This window comes from Phoca vitulina, unplaced genomic scaffold (assembly GCF_004348235.1).
Source record: "Phoca vitulina isolate PV1807 unplaced genomic scaffold, GSC_HSeal_1.0 scaffold31, whole genome shotgun sequence".
Lineage (NCBI taxonomy): Eukaryota > Metazoa > Chordata > Mammalia > Carnivora > Phocidae > Phoca > Phoca vitulina.
Window position 1 is genome coordinate 11,439,031 of NW_022589734.1, and position 16,539 is coordinate 11,455,569.

Consider the following 16,539-nt stretch of genomic DNA (forward strand, 5'->3'; position numbering starts at 1 on the left):
GTTTGAATTTCTGCCAAATTTTTTCTTGTGATTGAGTTCCAGTTTTAAAGCACTGTGGTCTGACAATATGCAGGGAATAATCAGTCTTTTGGTATTGGTTGAGACCTGATTTGTGACCCAGTATATGGTCTATTCTGGAGAAAGTTCCATGTGCGCTTGAGAAGAATGAGTATTCTGTTGTTTTAGGGTGGAATGTTCTGTATATATCTATGAGATCCATCTGGTCCAATGTATCATTCAAAGCTCTTGTTTCCTTGTTGATTTTCTGCTTAGATGATCTGTCCATTGCTGAGAGTGGAGTATTGAGGTCTCCTACAATTAACGTATTGTTATCAATAGGACTCTTTATTTTGGTTAACAGTTGGCTTATGTAGATGGCTGCTCCCATGTTGGGGGCATAGATATTTACAATTGTTAGATCTTCTTGTTGGATAGACCCTTTAAGAATGATATAGTGTCCTTCTGTGTCTCTAACTACAGACTTTAGTTTAAAATCTAATTTGTCTGATATAAGAATTGCTACCCCAGCTTTCTTTTGAGGTCCGCTGGCATGGAAGATGGATCTCCATCCCTTCACTTTCAGTCTGGATGTATCTTTAGGTTCAAAATGAGTCTCTTGTAGGCAGCATATGGATGGGTCCTGTCTTTTTATCCAATCTGCAGCCCTCTGCCGTTTTATGCGAGCATTTAGGCCGTTCACGTTGAGAGTGATTATTGAAAGATATGAATTCATTGTCATCATGTTGCCTGTGAAGACGTTTTTATAGATTGTCCCTGTAAATTTCTGTTGTATATCACTCTTGGGGTCTTTCTCCTTTTATAGAACCCCCCCCCTTAATATTTCTTTCAGGGCCGGCTTAGTGGTCACATATTCTTTCATTTTCTGCCGGTCTTGGAAGCTCTGCATCTCTCCATCCATTCTAAATGGCAGCCTTGCCAGATAAAGTATTCTTGGCTGCATGTTCTTCCCGTTTAGTACCCTGAATATGTCTTGCCAGGCCTTTCTGGCTTGCCAGGTCTCTGTGGATAGGTCTGATGTTATTCTGATGTTCCTCCCTCTGTATGTAAGGAATCTCTTCCCCCTAACTGCCCTTGAGATGGTCCTTGGTTCTAAGATTTGTGAGTTTTACTATTACATGCGGGGGTGTTGGCCTGTTTTCCTTGATCTTGGGAGGGGTCCTCTCTGCCTCTAGGACACGAATGTTTGTTTCATTCCCCAGATTAGGGAAGTTCTCAGCTACGATTTGCTCAAATATATCTTCTAGTCCTCTCTCTGCACTCCCTCCGGGATTCCAATAATTCTGATATTGGATCGCTTCATGGTGTCACTTATTTCTCTGATTCTATTTTCATGGATTCTGAGTTGTTTTTCGCTGGCCGCCTCTTTTCCCTTTTTATCTATTAAATTGTCTTCCAGGTCACTGATTTGTTCTTCTGCCTCACTTACCCTAGCTGTTAGATTATCTAGATTAGATTGGATCTCATTGATAGCATTTTTAAGTTCTGCCAATTCAGCTTTCATTTCTGCCCTTAGAGACTCTATGTTGCCATTAATTGATTTCTCCATTCTAGCCATTGTCTTCACAATTGCTAGCCTGAATTCCATCTCCGACATCTTGGTTATATCTGAATCCATTTGTAAATCTGCTGCATAAGTCATAATCTCTGAGTCTTTCCTATTTTGGGGGTTCTTCCTCCTAGTCATTCTGTTGATGGGTGTTTGAGGGAATGTATAGAGTCCAAATTACTGACCAGAACCCAAGCAAGATGCACCTGTTTTCTAGGGACCTAGGGTTGCTGTCCTCTTGTTCTCCCAGCCTGTCTTCTGCGGGAGGGGCCTGCCGCACCATTACTCAGGCAACGCTGTTTGGGCAGAGTTGCCCTGCCCTCCTGTGGTGGGGGATGGGCTCAGTGGGAACCAGTTTTTGGGGCTTTTGTTCTCTGGCAGCTTTCCCTGGCGGCTTTCCACATCTCTTCCACGAGGCAGAGCAGAAGAGACCGTTGCCAACCCTCTGCCTCAGAGCAGAGAGGCCTCAGTCTGTTCTTCAGTGAGCTCTCCAGGCCACACCGTCTCCGTTTCTGTCCATGCTGCTATAAACTGCAGCGGCCTGGGTTGTGCACCCCTCCGCAGTGCCCCCAGTCTTTCCTCCAGGTCAGGGCACGTCTCTGCCCTTTGTGCTTCTAAAACCACCAGCCTCTCCCAGTTCGTGTGCGCGCGATCCCGCCGGTCTGGTTTTCCACCCCGGGGGCTGCCCTAAAGTCCTTTCCCCGCCACTACCGGTCTGTGAGTCTGTGCCCGTCGGCAGCACGCGAGGCTGTCACTCACCGGTGTAGGATCCCCATGGCCAGGCTCCCTCCCGCTGCCGTTTATCCTCTGATATCTGCCCGCGGAACCACAGCTCCCAGCTTCGTACCTCGAAACCAACTGCCTGCGATATTCTGTTTCAACATTACACATTTCTAATGATTACTTATAAAAAAAGTTTCTGGTAGTTGAATTATTTAATAAGTGGTTAGTCCACTGACATGTAAGAGTAGGATTTATTAGTCCCATTGATGTTCTGCAGAATTATTTTTTTCTGAAAATATTTAGGGCCACCTGTTTATGAGATCTGTGCTAGGAATATAGACACCCAAGACACAACACTTTTTTTTTTTTTTTTTTACTTTTTTTTATTGTTATGTTAATCCCCATACATTACATCATTAGTTTTAGATATAGTGTTCCATGATTCATTGTTTGTGCATAACACCCAGTGCTCCATGCAGAACGTGCCCTCCTCAATACCCATCACCAGGCTAACCCATCCTCCCAACCCCCTCCCCTCTAGAACCCTCAGTTTGTTTTTCAGAGTCCATCGTCTCTCATGGTTCTTCTCCCCCTCCGATTTCCCCCCCTTCATTCTTCCCCTCCTGCTACATTCTTCTTCTTCTTTTTTTCTTTCTTAACATATATTGCATTATTTGTTTCAGAGGTACAGATCTGAGATTCAACAGTCTTGCACAATTCACAGCGCTTACCAGAACACATACCCTCCCCAGTGTCCATCACCCAGTCACCCCATCCCTCCCACCCCACCCCCCACTCCAGCAACCCTCAGTTTGTTTCCTGAGATTAAGAATTCCTCATATCAGTGAGGTCATATGATACATGTCTTTCTCTGTTTGACTTATTTCGCTCAGCATAATACCCTCCAGTTCCATCCACGTCGTTGCAAATGGCAAGATCTCATTCCTTTTGATGGCTGCATAATATTCCATTGTATATATATACCACATCTTCTTTATCCATTCATCTGTCGATGGACATCTTGGCTATTTCCACAGTTTGGCTATTGTGGACATTGCTGCTATAAACATCGGGGTGCACGTACCCTTTCGGGTCCCTACTTTTGTATCGTTGGGGTAAATACCCAGGAGTGCAATTGCTGGATCGTATGGTAGCTCTATTTTCAACTTTTTGAGGAACCTCCATACTGTTTTCCAGAGTGGCTGCACCAGCTTGCATTCCCACCAACAGTGTAGGAGGGTTCCCCTTTCTCCGCATCCCCGCCAACATCTGTCATTTCCTGACTTATTAATTTTAGCCATTCTGACTGGTGTGAGGTGGTATCTCATTGACTCTCATCCACTCTTAAGTCCAGTGAGTATTTCTGTGACCATTACTTTGAATTCTCTATCATATTGCTTATCTCCATTTCTTTTAGTTCTTGTGCTGTGATTTTTGTCCGTTCTTTCATTTGGGACATATTCCTATTTTCCTCACTTTGTCTTTTTCTATGTGTTATGGAGGACAGCTGTGTCTCCTAGTCTTGAAAGTAGTTGCCTTGTATAGAAGTTCAGTGGTTCCCTATAGTGCCATGCCCTCTAGTCATCAGAACCACACAAGCTAGTGGTGTGTCTCCTATGTGGGTTGTGTATACTTTTCTGTTGTGTCTAGCTGTGTTTATTTTCAGCCCAGTCAGCTGCAATGACCCACTTTGCCTACTGTGGGTGCACTGGGCAGTGTTTGGTCCATGCAGCATTGAAGGGCCTGTGTAAGGCCTCTGTGGGCTTGTAGGTGGGCAGGATCAGCAGTCAGGCTAGTTGTCTGGAATTAGCCTCTCTGTGTGAGTATATCAGATGACCAGCCTTTCTCCCTGTGTGGCTCAGAGGCTTTCATTGGTGGGTGGGGTTGGCAGTCAGACTAGGTATCTGCAACCAACCTCTTTGTTGCAAGCACACCTAATAGCAGGGCTTTCTCCTTGTGTGATTGGCTAAAAGGCTTGGCTGCTAGAACTGTGGGCAAACTGGTGTGTGGGATTATTTCCTCCTCCTCTCCAGGGCAGTAGTCACTTTGGAGTGGTGCTGGTCCCCACTGGGGCAGCTTGCTTGGTGTGGTGGGGTAGGAGCCACTTTGTAGGGATGGCTGCTGAGGCAGGTGGGTTGGATGGGGCAGGTCTATAAGGGAGCATTGGGGGGGGGCATGTGGTGCTAGCAAGATTGGAGGAGAGTGTCACAGCAGGCTCCCATAATTGTCCAGCTATGTAAGCTGAGGGAGAGGGAGAGAAATGGTGCCCACCAGCATTTTTGTTCTTAGAGAAGTCTCCTAAAGATTCCTGCCCCTCCACCACATATTCTGAGATTAGTAAATAAATCTCTTCAATGTGTGCCCCAGGTAGTTTTGAAACTGCTACTTTTTTGCCATGTCTCAGGCCAGGTTATTTATTATGCTGACTCTTTGAGGGTGGGGACTCTTTTGTAGAATTCATGTTCTTTTATGTTTTTGTGATAAGTCACATGCTTCTTAAATCTTCGTTTCCTGAAGTAAGCACTTTTTAAAAAGTCCCTTTTCTGCTACCTAATGGCAGTGTTCCTCTTTCCCTTTTGTAGGGCTCTATTTGTTTTCTTTACTATGTAAATGAAAAGACTGACACCTGATAGTTGCTAACTGACAGGGTACATAAATGTCTTTAGGATCCTCTGTCCATCTGGGCTGTGTTGAAATCTTCAAGTTTTAAACTGGCAGGCAAGTTGTTGGCATAGCTCCTAGCCAAATTTCTGGTTTCTAGAGATCATCCAGCAGTATCAATCTGGCTTTTTTTAATGGAAGAGGAATCTTTTTTTACTTCTATTTTCTGGTTTTGGGTTCCTACAATCTCATGAGTTCTATGGGGGGTAAATATGACATGTGATGAATAATCCATATATAAAAATTGCACATTTGAACTTATAAGAGTAATGCTAGGATCTTACCATAAATTTTTGTACTTTTCATAAGTGTATACTGTCATTTTATATCTTAATGTGCATAAATGAAATCATAGTTTAATAAGCATAGAGGATAATCTCATACCCATTTCTTTTACTGTGTACCGACCTATAAATAACTGAAGTTTCCATAATTATGCTGTTTAATAAAGGCCAATACTTTGTTCAAACCCTACTTCTGTTAGCATAAGGCCTCAAAATTTTTATTTTTAGAAAACATACAATGTAAGAAACAACAGAAAACTGTGCAGTAGCTACTCTTTGTATATCTGTCTGGACAGAAAAACAAAAGTAGCTTTGCTTGAGATAGGGTAATCACACACAGTCACACTTTGTGTATGCTGTTCTTTTCCTCAATGTGGGTCTATGCAATGCAAGTGTATTTTGTCCCTGTTTTATTGCCCAGACTGTTTTAATTTCTAAAATGGTTATTGCTCTCATGGCTTTTCCAGTCTCTGCCACTTCCTGTTTTGTGGGAGTCCTTTCCTTATTCTTTTTAGCATCAATTTGATTCTTCTAAAATTATGCTTTCAGGGAAAATTGAGATGTTGGATTCCTTCATACTTATCTTAGGATTTCTGGTGACAGAAAAGACTGTAAATCGTTTCATTCAGCAGGAGGTGAGTTGCAAATAACAAAACTGATTAACAGCTGCTCTAAAGACCTTAGAGAGGGTTGTGCAATAAGCCTCCATGTTTCTTCCCTGTAAATACTTTCTCTGACTCCAGGCTTTGAAAACTTTGAACTCCATTTTTCATGCCATGCCTCGGGAAGAGCGAAGACGACTCCCCTTGTTGGAAGGTCCACGTCATCTTATGTAAGTGACCTTGTACTTGATTATGGGATGATGTAAGGCTAAAACCCCTCTGGATTGTACTACCTCTGTCTTTGTTCTCCTTAGACCTAACACCTTCATTGCTTCTTTCGGTAAATGTGTACCTACTGTATGCAGGCACTGTGCTAAGCAGCAAAGGAGGACTAAGGGAAAAAGCTAGACTTTGCTAAGTTCTTCTTTAGTAGTATGTTTATCAAGTTTATGAGTTGAAATGCTTTCTTGGGCCATAGGTTATTGTTTTCTCTGTGAATGTGAGTTAAATTAGCTCATGGAGAATGTTAAGAGTACAGACTCTGGAGCCAGACTGCTGGGCTCCAAATCCTGGTTTTGCCACCTCTTTGCTCACTAAAATGGAGCCAACCATAATCCTTGATTGATAGTTATTATACAGGTTGAATCAAGCAACCCATTGAAAGTGATGAGCATGTTACTTAGTAGCAAATGATCAAAGGCTACCAACTTTTAGCTATGCCAATGTAATTTGTATTGCTTTTCAACAATGGAAAAACAGTGGATTTTTGTTTTTTGATGACTGTTATGTAGTTCTTGGGACATTGAAATTTGGAGGTAAAGTTATAATGTGTGGCCATGGAAAGAGCAAAACCAGCACCCATTTTAAAATTTGAACCTAAATGTTACTGTGTTAACCACTAACCAGCATCATTGATATATTGTGGCATGCATCATTCATGTGACAAGCAGCCATGACTGATGAGAGGAAGGGCAATCAAGTTTGTCCTATTGTAGGCCTGAATGAAGTGATGGTGAGCATGGAGCCCACTGCTATCATGTTTGTCCATTTAACTAATGTTTGCAGCATGCAATTTTTCTACTGAATATTTCCTTAAAAATATTTGACTAATTTAATCATTACTCTTAATGTTATATTTAGAATTGGAGAACAACTGACCTGATGTTTTCTCATAAGTTTTCAAACTAATCCTATTGTCCTGCCTTATTGTTTATGTGTTATAGAAAGTCTGGAATGTTCTGGACTTCAGGTTAGATGTAAAGTCTGCAAGCACAAAGCAGTGGTACTATTTTTTTTTTTTTTTTTTAAAGATTTTATTTATTTGACAGAGAGAGACACAGCGAGAGAGGGAACACAAGCAGGGGAGTGGGAGAGGGAGAAGCAGGCTTCCCGCTGAGCAGGGAGCCCGATGTGGGACTCGATCCCAGGACCCCGGGATCATGACCTGAGCCGAAGGCAGACGCTTAACGACTGAGCCACCCAGGCGCCCAGCAGTGGTACTATTTTAAGGCTTCTTTTTAATAGTAACAAATCAACCTGTTTATGAGAAACTGAACTACGAGATTTCTTGGCCAATCTAGTCTTTAAAATGGGAGTTATTTCAGACATTAAAAGACCAGTATCATACTTGTTAGCATTTAGTTGAAATTGTTAAATGAATATAGGATATGGGAGTCTGTTGTTAAATGTAATAGGGTTAGGTTATTACATGATAAATAATAAATTTATCAGTTTTTAAAAGCAGTTCAAGAGCTCACTGGAAAGACTCACAGCACCTACTGTAGCATTTCTTCCAGGTATCAACTATGTTTTTAAAAAGATTATACAAAAAATATATACACGCAAGTTGGTGAGATGACTATAAAATTCCAGAATCTTAGCGTTTGATAATCTTCAGACATCCTCCAATTGAATTCACTTTACAGAAGGAAAAATAGAACCTCTGAATGTATAATAACTCTAGCTTCTTTTAAAAAGTACATTTAAGTCATTAATACATAATTTTTCCATAAAGATGTATTCTTGACATTTAAGAAATTCTGATGATGAATTTGAAATAATTTCAAAAATGCATATCGTGGTGGGGGGCCATGGGTGGCTCAGTTGGTTAAGCATCTGCCTTTGGCTCAGGTCATGATCTCAGGGTCCTGGATCGAGCCTGTGTTGGGCTGCCTGCTCAGGTGGGAGTCTGCTTCTCCCTTTCCCTCTGCCCCTCCCCTCAGTTCATGCATGTGCTCTCCTCTAATAAATAAAATCTTTAAAAAATATTAAAAATATACATCTTGGTTTTAAATTTTAATACTAATATAGTAAAGTTTTATGTACATTTCAGTAAAATGTAATTTATCTAAATGTTTCAGGAAAGACCTGGCAAGGACAATCTTGACTGTGGGTGGTAAGACGTGTTTAGAACTTTAAATATTAGAGTATTACATATTGGACTCTTGGGGGTTTTGTGAGCATCTTAAAACTATGGGTAAAAATTATGGTCAAGTTGAAAATAGGAATAGCACTTCATTTTTAATTTATTATGAAAAGTTTTAGCATGCTGAAAGCCATAAAGAATAATTCATGAATACTCATTTCCTCACCAACCAGCCTAGTCAAATTTTATCATTTTGCCACATTTACTTCACTTTAAGTAAAATCAGTTACAGGTAAAGCCCCTGGTATACATGTCCCTGATCCCATTCTCCTCTCCATTAGTAGAGGTAATCCTTCTTGGATTTGTTTCTCATTCAAAAGTATGTTTTTCTACTTTCGTTCTACGTATTCATAAACAAGATACATTATTTTTTTCTAATTTTATTTAAATTCTAGTTAACATATAGTGTAATATTAGTTTGAGGAGTAGAATTTAGTGATTTGTCACTTCATACATTGTTTTGCAAATTTTAAAAGCATTCTATAAATGTTCTTCTATTGTACATATACAGCTGCAACTTGCTTTTTACTTTTAAAATCATTTGAAATTTAAACATGTTATATGTAGTTTTTATCAGTCATGAAATATCACAATTTATCTTGATTATTTTTGTAATATATTTTTAAGCCTGTTTGAGTTGCTTTTGATGAATATTTTAATATAAAACATAAAATGCAGAAGTATGTTTTAATTGTTATATGCTGGCCTATTTAGATTTTCTGCTAATGTTTCTTAAATATTGAATTTAAGTAAAATGCTCTAGGATACATCTTACTGCTTATAACTGTAATGTACAATGCTAGTCTTCTAAGATGGAATTTCTTAGAACAAGTGCTAATCTGTAGAACTCCCCCCCCCCCTTTTTTTTCTTTTGCTTTATGCCCATCCTAGAATGATCTACCATGTTCTTAATCTCTAGATTATGACCAGCAGGTTGCTCTTTCGGAAGCATTGTGTAGGCTGACCTTGAAAAAATCAAGGGATGAGCTTGTCCATGAGTGGTTTGAAGATGATGTCATTGCTGAAGCTTTCAAAGAAATTAAGGATCGAGAATTTGAGACGGTGAGATTCCTGGTCATCAAAAGTCCATTTAACCAATACTTATTAAACCTCCTCAGTGTTTTCTTCAACATTGGGCTCAGGGGAGGAATTTTTCTTAAATTAATAAATGATTTAAGTGAATAAGTAGCCATTCTTAAGCTTCCTGTTTCCCATTTATGTGAAATGATCTGAGGACTGTATGAACAGAAAATCTGTGCACCAAATATGGGCATACAGATAAAACTCTTTTTTAAAGGTAATTTGGACTGGAGACAGATGATGTGAATATGATGGATCCAGTCCAAGAAAATGTCATGGAGTGGGGAGCAATTTTCAGTGCATCTCAGATGGTAGGGAGAGCTGGAAGAGAAAATGTGCATTTCAGCCTTGTACAGAGCAGCTGGGGCAATGAGGGGAGGTTGAAATAGGCATGGGGTGTTCTAGTTGCAGAGGAGTATTATAGGTAGTTGTGTTTTGAGCCATCCGGCCTCTCTATTTTAGAGGAATAATAATTTCCAGTGTTTTCCATGCAATCTGGGCTCACGGTGACTGTATTCCCAAATAGCACAGAAATAGCTTGTAGCTTTGCTGCATACTCACCTCCATCCTAAAATGGCTAAAATGTTTTTCCTCTTCTTTCTAAAAGTTCCTAAAATGAAGGTTAGGTCCTTAGAAAAAGGTAAAATTCTTAATAACCATGCTCATGTTGAACCAAGCTTTTCTGGTCAAAACTGCTATGCAATTAGAATTTTATTAAATCTGAAATTTTAAATATATTATTAAAAATATTAACTTTGAGCCTACTGCCAGATAGGTAGTAGTTGTTTAGCCAGTATTGAATTTGATCTAAATGGAAAGACCATAAGGCTCAGGTTTGAGTACTACTTCCCTGGCTTACATGATGTATGCATTTTGGTAAGGTAGATGATTTACAAAGCCTTAGTGTCATTATCTGTGAAATGGGAATACAACCCACCTTAAAGTTGTGAGAACTGAATGAGAGAAACCAACATGCCTGGGATGTTAAACTCAGAGGTTAGTTCCCTTTTTCTCTCTACGTCATTCCCTCATGGTCAGGGAAATTTCATGAAAATAGGGCAAAAGTAACATTTCTCAAATCCTTCCCCCCCCCAGAGCCATTGACTTCTTAATGGAACTACTTTTAGGTCAAGGCTTACATTACTGCTGTCTATTTAGTGCTGCATAAAGATGCAGAGTGTAAGGATGGACTACAATAGCCAGTCCTCCCTAAGAAAAGGGACAAAAGCCTGGGTCCGTGTCTGTTCAGCTTTAGTATTTTGGAGGCAACAAATTTACCTTCTTACTTGCTTCTGGTCAGGAGAACTCTCTAAAAATAATCCTTATTCTCTGAACCTGTATGAGCAGAGAGAAACCAGGAAGGAATGGGATAGAGAACTCCTCATAAGGAAAATTGGCAGTGGATAATGCACCCAGAATAACCCCAAAATTGATAAGTTTGTGGGTTTGTGGTTGGCTCGTTCTGGGCAGATGTTAGCAAGATAGATGCCAATGGGTTAGCAAAACTATAATCTAGGTCACTAGTTAAATGTATTTCTTTTCTCTTAACCCAGTGAAATGTAACTGTGCACATAACCTTTGGAGACTTAAAGCATTCCTCAGCTGAAAATCTCCTGGCTGGGGGTTCCTTCCAGAATTTGGGTCTGAAGCGTCCTCTTTCTAACACAATGTATTGTTTTAATTAACCGGTAATAATGAATCTTGGTGGAACCTTGTGATGTTACTGGATCCTGGGAATTTAGAAGCAAACACTAGCATCTGAATGCTGGTAAAAATATTTAAAACTTTTTTTCTTAAAGTTTGCATTATTTCTTTGAAGGATAGTAGACGGTTTCTCAATTACCTAAACAACAGACTTGGAGATGAAAGAAGGTAGGTATGTCTCTGGGTGTCATTTTATTGACTAGTCTTATTTTGAAAATGTCTAATATTAGAAATCTAGGCTATGTTTTATTTCAGGAGAGAATAGAAGATACATAACTTATTGATCACTACTCTATTATCCATTGAATAGAAATACCAGGAGATTAGATCCATTCTCCATAGTGATTCATTTGTATGTGTTTAAAAATGCTCTACGTGTTTTTGTTTTGTTTTGTTTTTAGCATATTTACTTATGATTTGGAATATTTTTAACATGTTCCCTGGGAGATTTTATGAAGTCAGTGGGGATAGGCTTATTACAGAAAAAGTTCTTGATGCGAGTTTGCTAAATTCACTCATTGGAATCTTGCCCAGCAACTAGGCAGAGAAACAGTACCAGTAAGCCTGGCTTGTAGACCACTAAACTTGGCTTGTACACTTGCCAGATGGAGACTGGAAATCTACCCAGAGTAGTATCCATTTGCAGGTTTGAGACCTTCTTCCATACTTTGTGCAAAAAGATTTAATAGCATAACCTAGATAAAAATGCTCGTTATAGAACATGTAGGTTGTGTTTGGGATTGACCCACATTATATTTTTTACATTGTCAAGTGTTTTGCAGGGTCTATTCATTTCCGTGTATTGCTGCCTTTGCTGATGGGCACGAGGTATGTTCGTCTCTCGGGGCCGTGAGGGGTATATATGGGTCTCATAGACCGTAAGTTAGGTATACATAATTAGGCCAAACTGCTCTCCCTACAAAGGGCTTTTTAGAAAAGGAAGCTTACTTCTTTTAGAGACCTCAATTCTGAAGCCTTTCTTCACCTGTCTTCTCTCCTACCATAACTGGGATACATTACTAACAAGTTTAAGGGCCCTACTGTTAATACCAGATACAGGAATTTTAGGGTTGATACTGTGTTCATGAGCTCTATTACAGAAATTTGACATTATTTTACCCTACTAATGGGTACCATTATTCATGCCTGTATTGTAGATAAAAGGGCAATTCCCTTCTTTCCATCCATTCGATGCTCCCCACTTTATCCACAGAAATAGGGGGCACTCTTTTCACTAGATACTTCTACCTTGTACTTTATAGTTTAAGGTTGAGCAGTTTCTTTTTACCACCTTCTTTTGTTTCTAAATGAACAAGGTCAACCTACATCATCTCCACAGGGAATAAATTCTTCAAAGACCTCTAAACCTTGACTCAGTTGAGGTTTCCTGGAACTTGTCTTCAAAATGTCCTAATCAACCATTTCTTTGCTTTGGGTTTAGATGCTGTTTCTTGGCCTCTGGGAGCTGAGCCTTTGGCCCCTGACTATGCCACAAGTTTTTTATCCCTAGGACTGATTTTAGTAGCCTGATTGATTTTCTGTATCTCTGTTCTTTTTTTCTTCTGCTTATCTGAAGATTCCAGTATCTGCTTGGTGGTAGGTTTTTGGTTTTTTTGGTTTTTTGTTTTGTTGTGTTTTTGGTTTTTTTTGTTTGTTTGTTTTGTTTTTTTTTTACTTATAAATTTCCATCGGCTTCAATCAGGGCCCTTAAACTGGCTTCCCGTAACATACATTATAGGTTAAAACCTTCATTCAACTCTATATAGTTGTAAAAAGTAGGTATATATGATGGAAAGATGTCCAAGAAATGCCATTTTCATAAAAGCAAGTGGTCTATTTTTTTCCATTCTTAAGGTATAAAAACTCTTCATATACTTTCTGATGTCTAGAAAACATCTGGGAGGAAACAAAGGCATTGTTAATGTGTCTCTGGAAAGGTATCTATGGGAAGTTGAAGGGCAGAGAAGAAGACCTTTACTGTTTCTATAAACACAATACTGTTTGAAGCTTTTTTACTATAAGCACATATTTATTTTACAATCAATTAAAATGAAGGTAATTTGAAATCTTCAAGTCTTAGCTCTACTCTAATGGATATAGTAAGGTAGATGGCAAATAATCACTTATATTTGATAATACCTCCTTCTCTTGAAGTTTCCATCCCTATGCAGTATGGATTGTTTCTGCTTTAACATAGGACTATTTTCTCATGAGTCTCTCTGGGGGAAAAAGGTTTATGTGAATAGAGTCCTCTGACACATTTAAACATCTTTTAAATGTTAAGCTAAGGTTGTTTTTTTTTTTCTTCCAGAAATAGCTTAGTTATATAAAGTTAAGACCTTCCTCCTGTTTTGCAGAAGTAAGGCAATAAAGGCCTCCTATAATTTTAAAGTAGTGTTTTTCCAAGAAAAGCAGAAGTTGTTTTTAGTGGAATAATTTCCCTCTGACCCTTTAACAGGATATGTATACAGTTCATGATGAAATTATCTTACAGATGAGGAAACCAGAAGATGAAAAACTAGAGAAATTTTGGATTGACTTCAACCTCGGAAGTCGGAGTGTAACTTTTTATATAGACAATACGAAGGTAACTGTGTTTGATTCCTACTTAAACCTAAGTGCTTAGAGATTGTTCATATGCAAATATGTTATGTGCTCATGTATGTAACTTATTTTTTTTCCAAGAGTGCTCTGTGGGACTCAGTAAGACTTTTGAAGGAAGCAGTGATTAATTTCAGCATAATAGGTAAGATGATAATTCTAAACTACCCCACATTTAATTCTGATTCTAGAACAGACTTTGTTCTTTGAGGTAGGAGGGAGATGGTATAGTGTGGTGGAAGGAACACTGCCCAGGGCCAGGATGCAGGGATACAAGGTTGGGGACTCCTTCACTTTGTGACTTTAGATTCAATTACTTGCCTTGTTTTTTCATTGTAAAAGTAGTTATAGTTACTCAAAAACTTTAAAATAGAATCACCGTATGAGCCAGCAATTTCACTTCTAGATAGCCGACTCGAAGAGAGATTGGCATACCAATGTTCATTGCAATATCATTCACAGTAACCAAGAGGCAGAAGTGACCCAAATGTCCATCTAAAAAAAAAAAAAGTGGTATATATGTATGATGGAATACTATTCAGCTTTAAAAGGGAAGGGAAGTCTGACACATGCTACAACATGGATGAACCTTCAGGACATTATCCTAAGTGAATAGGCTAATCAGAAAAACAAATAGTAGGATTCCACTTATGAGGTATATTTCAATTAAAGTGATAGAGACAGGAAGTAGAGTAGTGGTTATCAGGGACTGTGGGGAGGAGGAAATGGGGAGCTGCTATTTAGTGGGTAGAGTTTTAGATTTGCAAGATAAAATTCCGGAGATCTGTTGTACAATGATGTAAATATGCATAATACTACTGAACAATATATTTTAAAATGGTTAAGATGGTAAATGTTTTATGCCACAATTAAAAAATTGGGAGCAGGAGGGCAGGTACTTATTACCAGAATGGGAATCTCAAGCCAACCCCATGCTGAGCATGGAGCATGATGTGGGGCTCAGTCTCACCACTGTGAGATCATGACCTGAGCTGAAACCAAGAGTCAGATGATGCTTAACTGACTCAGATGATGCTTAACTAACTGAGCCTGCCCCCAAGTTGTTTTCCTGCCTTCTCTCCAGAAGCCTTAGTCAGTGCCCTCTGGGCTCTATCCCAGCCAAGCCCAGTGACGTTTAAAACTCCAGGCTTTAAGGCCTGCTGGTTGTCAAACCTCACAAAATTCAACCCTTCTCATTTTCCAAGCCAATGGCTTTGGGGAAATGTTCTCCTTGTGTGCTCCCCTGTGTATTCTCTCTTGACCTTCATCAAGACCACGGCTCCCTCCCCTCCACAGCACAAGGGAGCCACACATCCCACCTTCTTCAGTGTGGCTTCTTCTCCCCCTCTAGTTGTGGAGTTTGTTCTGTCCATCCTCAGGCCGATTTTTGGGGTATTTAGCATGATTTGATAGTTATCTAGTCATGTTTGTGGGATGATATAAGCAAGGTCCTCTTATTCCACCACCATCTTTTCTCAACGATGTGCATTCATAACATCATTCCTCAGATCCTCCAGGGGCCACACAAAGAGGTAAAGGCAGAGTGCAGAAAGAGCAAGTCCTTGTTTTAAGGTCTATTTTGTCTGATAGAAATATTGCTACCTCAGCTTTCTTTTCGCATCCATTTGCATGACAAATACTTTTCCATCCCTTCACCTTTAATCTGTATGTCTTTAGGTCTGAAATGAATCTCTCGTAGGCAGCATGTAGATGTGTCTTGCTTTTTTTAATACATTCTATCACCTGCTTTTGATTGGAGTGTTTAGTCCATTTACATTCAAAGAATTACTGATAGGTATGTACTTATTGCCATTTTGTTACTTGTCTTATGGTTGTTTATGTAGTTCTTCTGTGTTCTCTTCTCTTGCTCTTTCAGTTTGCTGGCTTTTTGGAGTCGTATGCTTGGATTCCTTTCTCTTTATTTTTTATAAATCTATTTGTTTTTTATTTTGGTTACCATTAGGCTTAGAACATCTTATACATATAGTAATCTATACTAAGGTGATGGTCACTTACGCTTGAATCCATTCTTTACTCCTCTACCCCCCCCCCCCCCCCCATGTTTTAGGTATATGGTGTCATACTTTTATTTTGTGAATCCCTTGACTGAGTTTTATAGATGTACTTAATTTTACTGCTTTTATGTTTCCCACTTTTCTTACTGTTATGGTCTTTCCTTTCCACTCAGTGTCTTTTAACATTTTTTGTAGGACGGGTTTAGTAGTCATGAATTCCTTTAACTTTTGTTTCTGGGGAAATTCTTTATTTCTCCTTCTATTCTGAATGGTAGCCTTGCTGGATGGAGTGTTCTAGGTTGCAAGATTTTTCTTCTAGCACTTTGAATATATCATGCCACTCTCTCTGGCTTGCAAAATTTCTGCTGAAAAATCAGGTGATAACCTCATGGGGTTTCCTTTGTATGTAACTGTTTTGCTGCTTTTAAAATTCTCTTTATCACTACTTCTTGCCATTTTAATCATGTATCTTGTTGTGGATCTCCTTGGGTTGATTTTTGTTGGTGACTCTATGCCTCTTGGATCTAGATATCTGTTTCCTTCCCCAGATTAGGGAAATTTCCAGCTATTATTTCTTCAAATAGATTTTCTGCCCCCTTTTCTCTCTCTTCTCCTGGGATTCTTTTTTTAATAGATTAAAAAAAAATATTTTATTTATTTGACAGCTAGAGAGCACAGGTAGACAGAGCAGCAGGCAGAGAGAGAGGGAGAAGCAGGCTCTCCGCTGAGCAGGGAGCCTGATATGGGGCTCGATCCCAGGACCCTGGGATCATGACCTGAGCCAAAGGCAGATGCTTAACCAACTGAGCCACCCAGGTGCCCCTCCTTCTGGTATTCTTATAATGTGAATGTTACACTTGGTGGTGTTGCTGAGTTC

At 39.4% G+C, this 16,539-nt stretch overlaps 1 protein-coding gene across 1 annotated transcript in view; it reads left to right on the plus strand.

The window, feature by feature from the left end:
* SYCP2L (synaptonemal complex protein 2 like) overlaps positions 1-16,539 on the plus strand; it is a 130,378-nt gene that overhangs the window by 28,419 nt on the left and 85,420 nt on the right. Inside the window, exons 7-14 of the mRNA XM_032424736.1 lie at positions 5,785-5,870; positions 5,979-6,067; positions 8,198-8,232; positions 9,182-9,324; positions 11,162-11,214; positions 11,829-11,874; positions 13,541-13,633; positions 13,732-13,792. Of these exons, the coding sequence (XP_032280627.1) occupies positions 5,785-5,870; positions 5,979-6,067; positions 8,198-8,232; positions 9,182-9,324; positions 11,162-11,214; positions 11,829-11,874; positions 13,541-13,633; positions 13,732-13,792 (606 nt within the window). The remainder of the gene's footprint in view (positions 1-5,784; positions 5,871-5,978; positions 6,068-8,197; positions 8,233-9,181; positions 9,325-11,161; positions 11,215-11,828; positions 11,875-13,540; positions 13,634-13,731; positions 13,793-16,539) is intronic.